General features: G+C 38.2%; 1 protein-coding gene across 1 annotated transcript in view; it reads left to right on the forward strand.

The window, feature by feature from the left end:
- Nucleotides 1–9,449, forward strand: part of mettl15 (methyltransferase 15, mitochondrial 12S rRNA N4-cytidine) — a 72,811-nt gene extending 63,362 nt beyond the window's left edge. Inside the window, exons 5-6 of the mRNA XM_028443118.1 lie at nt 1,481–1,659; nt 9,019–9,449. Of these exons, the coding sequence (XP_028298919.1) occupies nt 1,481–1,659; nt 9,019–9,449 (610 nt within the window). The remainder of the gene's footprint in view (nt 1–1,480; nt 1,660–9,018) is intronic.
- Nucleotides 9,450–10,802: the final 1,353 nt, after the last annotated feature.

A 10,802-nucleotide genomic window follows, 5' to 3' on the forward strand; every position in this document is an offset into this window, starting at 1 on the left:
ATATTTGCATCATTACTGGTTTTCTGATTTGATGTGATTTGGACTAACTTCCATAACAAATTAAGATTTTAAAAGAAACAAAGTTACACTTAGAACCATTTGAGCATTGAAGAGTGTAGTGAAGAAAAATATTTCAACCTACAGCACAAAAACAGTGTCATGAGACATATACTGACACTGAAGAGCCACGAAAAAACCTTTATCTCAATGTGCTGTGATGATGACAGGAGCCACTAGGAGATTATGGACTATCACCTAGACCGATGCAGGTTTGCCCACGGCTGCTTCGTGATGCAGAAATTCAATAATTAATTTAGTCTCGCCCTTAATAAGAATAAATATTTAATCAACACACTGCCACATAATTCTTACTGTTTCTTTTTTTTTTTTTTTTTTTGGTAAATGTACAGTTAAAGCAACTTTTAATTTATCATCAAGTGATCTTATTTGTTTTGTCAAAGTAGTTATATTATTGTCACCCTGAAGAAAGCCATAAGAATGCAATCATGTGTTACGAGACACCATACACCAGATCTCTGCTCTCACTATCCTTAACTTATCTTCTTACCCCTATTCCTCAAACCTTTTCCCGACCAACAATGGATCCAGAAATCAAAACCAGTTGGGCATTTAGTGGAGCACAGAACTCCACATTAGCCAAAAGTCCACTTTTCTAAAGTCCCTTTACATAAAGATCTCATAAAACTATCACAGAGGATAAGCCTTATTATGACTGCACAGAGCTCAGAACCTTACAGTGACTGCATGCTTTTTTTGTGACCATGCCAATGATGTAATTATTTGTCTCTGCATTCGATTGAATCATCCTGTATTGTAATTGTCCCAAGCTCTGGCAATATGTTATGATTTCATTGTTGTTGGTAAATTTTTAATGATAATATTGCTTCCATTTCTATCCAGGGACTGCAGATGAAAATGACCCTGTTGGCTTTCTCTGCTTTGCCTAATAAAGCAATCATCATAATGAGGACTTTGTAAAAGCCGTTGAAAAGATAATAACCAAACATATTAACCGCACCATTGATTTTGTTTAAATATAATACCAAAACAATGATTATAATATAGAGTGTATATGTGAATAAATGATTTGTTTGTTCTCCCCTACTTTATGGCACATTTATTTTAACAATATGTACGGTATATTGCAGCTAATGCAAGCTGAACATATTGGTTTTGTGCCCTTTTGAGACACGGTTGCAGTGCAGTTTTTTTGTTTTTTTGTTTTTTTTGAAATAAATCTGATGACAGTATAATGTCTAAATCAATCAGATTACTCTTCTGCAAGGTAGCACAGAAACTCTTTTTTTCCCTCTCTTTTTCTTCCCTCTAAGTCATTCTATTCCAACTCGTCAGTGATGAAGGTTCTCAGCTGTATCTCAGATTTGTCAAGATTCTCCTTCGCCACTGTCAGCAAGGACATGACGTCAAACAGCTTATTTGGGCTTCTCTTTGTGCGTAGGTACCCCGACATGCCCTGCGCGGCTGACGTTGTGAATACCTTAGATCAACAGGCTCTCGCATCCATTCTTGTTGCATATGGGGAAGAAAGGCACGCCAGGAAAATCGCTTCAGCAATTGTGGAGGCACGTCGTATCAACCCCATCACCCGGACACAGCAGCTGGCCAGCGTGGTGGCAGGTAGCAAAGAACAACCCTGATTAATTCCCTGCTGCTTTTGGGGGCTGTGAGGGAAAATAAAACACACGTGGAGTTATTAAGCCTGTCACCCAGTGGGACGTATTTGCCCTCAGAAAATGATGTGATCACAGCCATCATCCTCTGTTCTCTGTCTGTTTTCGGTTGCCTTTTTTCAACACCTTTTCTTTGAGATGAGAGATACAGATGAGAGAGTTGGAGGTGGCTGGAACACACTGTGGCTAATGCCTTGAAAACAATATCACACAGGCAGTGGCTCATCTCGCTTCCTCCACACTGCTTTCTTTATTTCTTTTTAATTCATAGACATACACCTGACAAAAAAAAGACAGGCACCCACACACACGACACACCCATTCATACAGCCAAATATTTTTTTACCCACCCTCGATGCTTTTGACTCCAGGTTTGTGCTGCTGAATGAGTGAGATCTGCAACAGTCGCTGCACTGAGCCGTATTTGCGTCAGTGCCACCCTGGGAGAACAGGTGTGAGTGTTAGCAGCTGTTTGATCTTTCCTGAAGAGCGAAGTGAGTTGCCACCAGTGTTGATTGGGAACAATCCAAGCAGTCCTGATTCTACAAAGGTCCAGAGGGAGTCCTGTGATCAATTTGAAAACTATAGCTGTCACAAAACTTTCATTCACAGAGGAAATAAGTGGCGATTATGAGCTTGGCTCTTGGCTGCACTTGTGTGAACAATTGTGACATCATTTTAGTTAGTTGATTCACTATCATTTCAAACACATTCAATTAAATTCTCAACTCCACGGAAAAAGGTTCTGCTGTTTTCATGAGCTTGACTTAATGAACGAGTCTTCCATTGGTGTAAAACACAAATGAGATGTTCACGCCTGTTCACACATCGCGTGCGTTTTATCAATGTGTTATTGAATAACACCATGTATGCACATGGTTCTCCACAACAGTCTGCAAATGAGTTGAAAGCTTGAATGAAGTCAAAAAGAAATTATCAATGAACTACGTGTAAAATTATATGTAAGATTTATTAAAACGAAAAAAAAATTTACTATGGGTTTGAGTTAAATTTAGGATTAGGAATTAATTATTTAAAAGTAAGAGTAATAATAATTCACTGCTTAATTCTTCTGTCACTGTCAGTTCCCGATTTGTTCACGGGCCTGATCCTTTCGAATCCTTTAAACACATGCGCGTAGACTACGTCACTTCCTTCACCCTCAATCTTTACGACAGAGCTCCTGGGACGTGATATTTGAAAGTAAACTGACCATATGAAGTTTGTTAAATATTTTAATAGTACACATTTAAATATGTGGCTGTTTTTGTGGTGTTTTTAATTGTTAACTAGGCAAGACCTGTATTCGTAAACACGTATTTCGCAATTGAAAATTGAAAAAATTGGCAAAAATGACAACCTGTATCTGGATTTGTTGACAAGTTTTTTCTTTTTACTAATTAAATTGAAAGTGATAATGCAGGAAAAACAGAAGGCTGACCTTGACCTTAAATATGACCTTGAGTGAAAGTCAAGGTTACACATTGAAAGGAAATGTTGTTCAATGTTCAAAGTTATAGGGAAAAAAGTAATTTTTAGTTTCTTTCTGACGTCATGAACTTTAACCCCGACCGATCTTTTTACTGGTAGATCGTATAGCTTCGGTCCAAATAAATAAAATACTCCACTTAAGATGAGCTTTTCATAAATGTAAGCATCAAACTTGTATGATAAATATTCGTAGCGATATGGAAAATGTTTGTTTTTAACACTTGACGTGATCTTCACAGGACAGAATAGAGAGATAGAAAATCAGAGTGTCCCTGACTAGTTGAGCTGCATGTGAATCACAGATCGGGAACGGTTAAGTACACTGACACTAAAAAACAATGCGATCCCTACTCGTAAAAAGGACTACTTCAGAGCCAGCAGCAGCATGTGTGCGCTCGTGTGCAAGCGAGTGAGTGGCAGGGGAGAGATCACTTCTCTGACCGTACGTTTGCATTCCTCACTTTCATAATGATTAAAAAATGTAGAAAGTAGAGAAATACAGTGCACAGAAAAACAGAAGTAAACAAAATCCATGCATGTTTGTATGAGTACTGAAGAGGGAGTGTTCATGGGTGCATCAGACAAGCTTGGATTTTTTTTAAAGGGACAGAGGCGAAATCAAAGCGTCACGAACCATGTGCTACAAAGGCAAATTTCAAATATTATTTGAGTATGCTATAGAATAGTACTATGTGCCTGAAAAAAAACATGATCTCCCCCCTTTAAGGCCATGTTTCAGTTTTCATCGATGCTGTGTTGGTGTTGGTGGCTCAGATCAGTGCAGTGGTGGTTTCAGTGGTTGGATTTAGCCCCCAGTCATTCTGATTAGTTACATATTCTACCCGACTGTGTTAAAAAAGAATGTCACCTGATAAAATTCCAATTGTGGCCAGAATAAACTCAATTTTTGATGCCCTTCTAACAGCTTTGACTTGCGTTCTGTCCATCAACCTACAGAGGAAAGGCTTAATGCTTATTGAAATAAATCGTTCATTGTCTTCTCTCTTAACATTTATATTGCACCACATCAAGCCTTTTCCCACTGCTTTTGTAATGTCTGTTATTACCGCCCGCATAGTTTAACGCAGTACTAACATTTACTTCTGTGGTCTTTTGTAATAACAACAGGCTAAGTTTTGGGATCTGAGATTTGTTTTTTCATTAAATATCTTAAAATTACATTTTTGTTCACGCAACATTAACCAACACCACTTTCCAGATTTTCCTGCAAGATGTTTTTTCTTTAAATCTCACTTTTTTTAAAGAGCGTTCAAATCTTTAATTGCACATGTTCCCCTTGTGGGATGCCTGAGACCTTTATATGCAGCCGTACAACAAGCCGCATACTGTTAATCGTGCATTGTGTTGTGGTTTGGTTTTAACCACTCATTTTCCCTTTATGTACACATCCTAATCTCTTCCTTTCTTCGAGGATCAGGCTGTAGCAGCTTTGAAAAATGAATTGGGAAGAAAGCACATGGGTTGGTGTAGCCAGACCAGGGCGAGTCTTTGCTGTGCAGGCATTGTATTGATTGCAGTGTGACTCACACCTTGAACTGTTTAGTGCAGGAGGAGAGAAATGCCACATCAGTCACTTGTGTGTTTATTGCATTTCTTGTTGGGTCTATATAAATGTCTTAATGGTTCTTTTTCCCTCTTATCTTGTGGGCATGAGTTGGTGCCTCCCCCCACAAATTGCTACACGTTGAAGGTAATGTTTTCTCAACCTTAATACAGAGCTATATATTTTCCTCCATCTTTAATTGAGGCCTCAGTGCCCACAATTCATTACATTCTCGTATCATTAGTGCAGCTGTGCCACAGGTGGCTGTAAGTAGTTCGACCCTGGCTGCCAGTTGTTCATAGGTCAGGGTGTCCTGAGGCACAATACGCACTTTAAAGTTGCTTTTAATGGAAAGCGAGCCTCCTTGCATGGTTGGACCTTTTGCCATTTATATATTGAGGCTGAAAGCAATGAAGCATGTAAAGCTGTCATTCTTTAAAATTGGTGACTGTATTTCTGTGCTGCCAAAGCATGTAATGGTATTAATCAATCATTAATTGCAAATTTTAGCAGTATTTAAAGGAGCATATAGCAGTATTTGTGAAAATAATAAACATAAATTTTAAGTCTTTTAATGATAATCGGCGATGAAGCGTTCAAAACCAAAAAGAATGAGCCCACGCACATTTCTCCCTATTGCCTTGAAAAGGCTGTGTGATGCATTATGTACTGCAATTCGGGGTCTGAATTTCCCACAAACTCGTCCGGATGGTACGTCAAATGACGAAAGCGCGTACTCGCCTGGAAGAAGACAAGCGCAGTGGACCTAACTACTGTTTGATTCCACAGAGGCATGCGAGGAGGTCACGTGAATGGCGAGTAAATAAATAATCGTATCAGCTGCTCTGCTATGAAGAGTTTACATGCATTCCCAAGCCGGCTTGGCTAATGGCTGCAGTTACCATAGCGGCCGTTGTCTCACTCCTTGATCCTGCCGTATGCTTCTTTAAGGGCAAGCCTGTATATACATGTAGTATATACATGCTGATACACTCAAAAAAAATCTGTTGTGAAAGTAAAAAAGGTGAGAAATGTAACGTGTATTGCGTACTTTAGCTTGAACTTGTCCTTCTGTGAATATAGAGCTCATGAACGACATTTGGCAGCCCACACAACAACACAATCTAAACTTTCCATCTGCTCTTAACAGAGACTCTGATTGACATGATCAGTCTTCACGATTGTTTCCATAATATCTCAGTCAGCTTTGTTTTCAATAGAAGCACATTTTTTTTTCTGAAGTCACTTCATCTCAGTTAATAATTTGTGTCAACCGCATAAATCAGACTCTGCTTTTGACTCTTGCCAGTGAACCAGCGGATGTTGCCTTTATGAGGCAAAAACATCTGTTGTTTTTTTTTTTGTTTTTTCATTCAAAGGGCTCCTTTTATTCCGGTGTCCAGTAGAGATATTGGTCCTTTTCAGCTTCTGGTGTTATTCACACATTGGTAACACCTGTGGGCTGTTGAGGTCATGTAGTATATTAGATGTCAGGCCACATGAGTGTTCTTTTTTCCCCAGATATCACAGAAATGTAATATATTTTCCCAGATTATTCAATTCAATTCAAATGTATTTATATCGTGCAAATTACAACAAAGTCATCTCAGTGTACTTAACAAAATATAAAGTATATAGTAAGAAAGAAAGAACCCAACAAGATCCACATGAACAAGCATTTAGCAACAGTGGGAAGAAAAAACTCCCCTTTTTTTTAACCGGAAGAAATCTCTAGCAGAATCAGGTTCAGAGGTGACAGCCAGCTTTGACTGGTTGGGGTTAGTGGACAGAAGGACAAACAGAACAGGATTGGGAGATAGACCATCAGAGTGTCCCAGACTAGTTGAGCTGCAAAGCATTGATCAGGAACTGGCAGCTCCAGCATCAAGACACCTGAAACAGAAAAGAGAGAGAAGGGTGAGGAGAAGGCACAGACTGCAGAAACACATGATACACTATTATCAGGTCTGCCTGCATGGTTTTAGGCTTCATTCCTAGTGGTTAGGTTAACGTCAAACGTCTTGCAGCGTCTGCCATGGTCTGAAATGCTACCACTACAGACGAGACTTTGTCTAGTACTGGGCGCACGCAATGGTCTGTGATTGCGACCATTACAGATGAGACCCTGTCCGCTTTAACTTAACGCAATTATAGTGTATATATTTTAGCAAACAAGTAGGTTTTGAGTTTAATGGTTACACGTAATGGTCTGAGGTGTTGACTATTACGTGAAATGATCTATGATTGTGACCAAAACAACGTCCATTTTAGGTTATTGCTATTATACATAATACGCTTTAGAAAATGAGTAGGTTTTGAGTTCAGTTTTAAAGGTGGAGAGAGTAGCAGCCTCCCGTACAAAGGCGAGGAACCTGGTAGCTAAACACTCTTCCTCCTGTTCTACTTCTGGAACTTCTGTAGCGGTGTTTTGCCAAATTGGGGACAGCATGCTAGGTTTTAATTGGACGTTTGTAATGTCCAGGGCTTTCCACCACGTAGTCACAATGCTAAACGGAAGATCGGAGAGTTTGATATGTTTGCAGTCAAAATGTTCTATTTCTAGTCAGGTGTTGTAGTATTTTATTGGTTTTAGTTTTCTGTTAAATATAATATTTGGTTTGCTAGGTAATATTGCATGAAATTGGGGGCTTCTAGACCCCCCTCGCTTTTATTTTTCTGAAGGGATGAAAGGCTAATTTGGGGTTTTTTATTCTTAGAATAGAATTTTGTATTTGCAGAGTCTAATCTTTGGAACCATTGTTTTGGTGGTTTAAGTGGGATCATAAAGATCAGACTGATGCTATTCTGCCAAGGAGTGAGATGGGAAGATTGTTCCACCTCGGCAGATATTCTGTGATTTTATCCAACAGCGGATCAAGGTTTAGTTTTATTAATTCACTTAAGATTGATGATATACTTATTCCGAGATACTTAATTGTATTTGTGAGGTTTGGCCTGCAGAATGCCATGGTTTTTTGTTACGGGGAGGATTGATGATTTTGACCAGTTGATGGAATAGAGTTTTGAAAAGCTGCTTATTAGATTAAATATTGATGAGGTGATGAGGATTGCGGTTCTTCGAAATAAAATAAATTATCTTCCGCATAAAGATTAATTTTGCATTCTGAAATGGATGAGTGGATTCCTTTAATAACAGAGTTCTGGCGTACAGCTGCTGCGAAAGGTTCAACGAATATTCAAAAACGCAAAGCTGAGATTCGGCAGCCTTGTCTGGTGCCCCTCTGCAGTGTAAAGCTTTGGGATATTGTTTTGTTTGTAGTTAGTAAAGCCTTAGGTTTAGTGTACAGGGTGGAGATCCGTTGGATAAATGATTCTCCAAAGCCAATTTTGCCAAGACAGCAAGGAAAAATGATCAGATGACTCTGTCAAATGCTTTTTCTGCATCAAGGGAAACAAATATTGTTTTCTTTTTAGAACTCTGTGCCGTGTTAATAAAATTAGAGTCTTCTGACATTATCTGGAGTGTCTATTTTTAATAAATCCTGTCTGGTCTTGGAAAAGACAGTCTTTCTTGACCTCACTTTGCGTACTTTTTTTACAACATAAAATACGGTCATTTTTGACCTAACATATTTTGTCTGTATATAGCTGTAGCTGTCATATTTTGGCTGATTCATTCTGTCAGACTGACATGTGTGTTTGAGGACCCAGTGGCAGGGAAAGAGAACCAATAATATAAAGACTTACTGAAAAGAACACAAGAACGGCTGCAAAGGGCAAAAAACAAACATAAAATAAAGACCCTGATACTATATTATATTAAAACAATGAAACTTGAATATACTGTGAATAAGTTGTACAACAATATAGTTTCCTGTCCTGTGTATAACAAAACTTACCTTATCATAAATCAAATATAGTCTTAAGTTTTTGTTCAAATGCAAGGCAAGTCCCTTTTGTTAATACTGTCCACTGTGGGCTGAGTCTCTATGAACAGCACTGGCTCCGACTGACATTGCTGGTTATGAGTTATTTCAAATGTTATAATAAGCACCTGTCTTTGCAATTTCTGATTACGCTGTGATAGGTAAAAAAAAAAAACATAAAAGGGAATATGGTTTTAAACAAGTGGAGAACATGAATGTCCAGTGTGTAAATATACTTTGAACTCTTTTGTGTTTTTCATGTTTGAAGTTAATATAATAGTTTGCTACATAGTGTTTACCTTGAAAATTTGATACAAATATTCATATTGAGCATTTCCCTTTTTTGATTGTTTCCTATTTGTAGGATCATTTCCTCCGGGTGTGGTCTATGCTCGTAAAGATCGCCTGCAACGGCCTGCACACGTGGCCACTAAGACCTTCCAAGCCCTGCGTATCTTTGTAAACGACGAGCTGAATGAACTGCACACAGGTCTTTGTGCGACAAGGACGGCACTGAAACCTGGAGGACGTCTCTGCGTAATCACCTTCCACTCACTCGAGGACAGGCTGGTCAAACGGTTCCTGAATGGTGAAGACTTGTCTAATCTAGATCAGTATCATTTTAGCCCGAGGACAAAGGGCACAAAGAAAAAGAAGCTGTCAGATGAAAACACAGACTGTAAAAACTTGCATTGGGTTCATCTGCGGAGAAAAGTCATCACCCCAGAAAAGGACGAAGTGAAAAATAATCCCAGAGGACGCTCGGGTAAACTCAGGGTTGCCCTCAGATGTTAAGTGTGCTGTTGTTTATGGTTTTGGTATTCTTCCTAATATTTGTTGTTAGGTTTTGTTATTACAATTAATAAACAACAGCCTATAATAACAAACAAGAATCAATGGTTTTCTCCTGTCATCTTTACTCTATTACTTTATTGGGTCTGTCATTTAATAGAACTATGTGGCCATTGATCTCGTTAGAAGGAAGCTAAGCAGGACTGGGTCTGGTTAGTTGTTGGATGGGAGACCACTGAGAATTCCAGGTGCCACAGTGGAGGGTAGTCGCTCCAGTGGTATCTGTCATTGTGTCCTTGGGCAAGACACTCCACCCACATTGCCTAGTCTGAATGTAGTGTGTGGCTGAGTGAGTGTTGGTGGTGGTCGGAGGCGCACTATGGCAGCCTCGCTTCCGTCAGTCTGCCCCAGGGCAGCTGTGGCTATCACAGTAGCTTACCATCACTAAGTGTGGAGTGAAAGAATGCCTTAATTCTGTAAAGCGCTTTGAGTGTCTATGATAAAGTGCTTTATAAAATCCAATGCATTATTATTATTATTATTATTATTATTATTATTATTATTATTATTATTATTATTATTATTATTATTATTATTATTATTATTATTAACAGCATTATTATAACTATTATGTTATAGAAAAATAATAATTGTATGACTCTTGGAAAAAAAAAAAAAAAAGGCACAGCACCCTCGTTTGAACAGAAATACACTTTCTCATTTTAGGTGGAGAGTAATTTGACACCAGGCCCAATTTTTATTGCTGTGCCGATTCTAAATACTGTCTATCTTGGGGGGTTTCTGTTCAAGGAATAAATCTGAATGGATATGACTTTTTTTTCCCCCATTCCGATTTATTTATCTATTTAGTAAATTCAGTATCCATTGTTTTATGGTTAAGTATTAAAGTATAAAATAAAATGACACTTTTCTGAACTATGTGGTTTAGAAGAATCACCATATTTTATATATATATGAATGTCTCTTCAGCATTTAACAATCCTTTATCAGCTTCTATCATATACTAATCCAGCTCAGTAGTAGTAGTAGTTTAAATGCTAAAGAGACATTATATATATATATATATATATATATATATATATATATATATATAATATGGTGATTCTTCTGAGCCACATAGTTCAGAAAAGTGTCATTTTAAACTGGATTGAATTAAAGTAAAAATAAAAGATACGCCTGAGCGTTGACTTCACTAAAGTGTGAGTGTCAGGACACAACTTAAAGCTGTTTATTCTTAGGAGAAGAATTCCATTGGATGAGAAAACTGTCATTCATCTAAAGTTGGATTCTTCACATTGATCCAATCTGTGCTGCACGCTACAACCTCCACATAAA

This window comes from Gouania willdenowi, chromosome 3, assembly GCF_900634775.1.
Source record: "Gouania willdenowi chromosome 3, fGouWil2.1, whole genome shotgun sequence".
NCBI lineage: Eukaryota > Metazoa > Chordata > Actinopteri > Blenniiformes > Gobiesocidae > Gouania > Gouania willdenowi.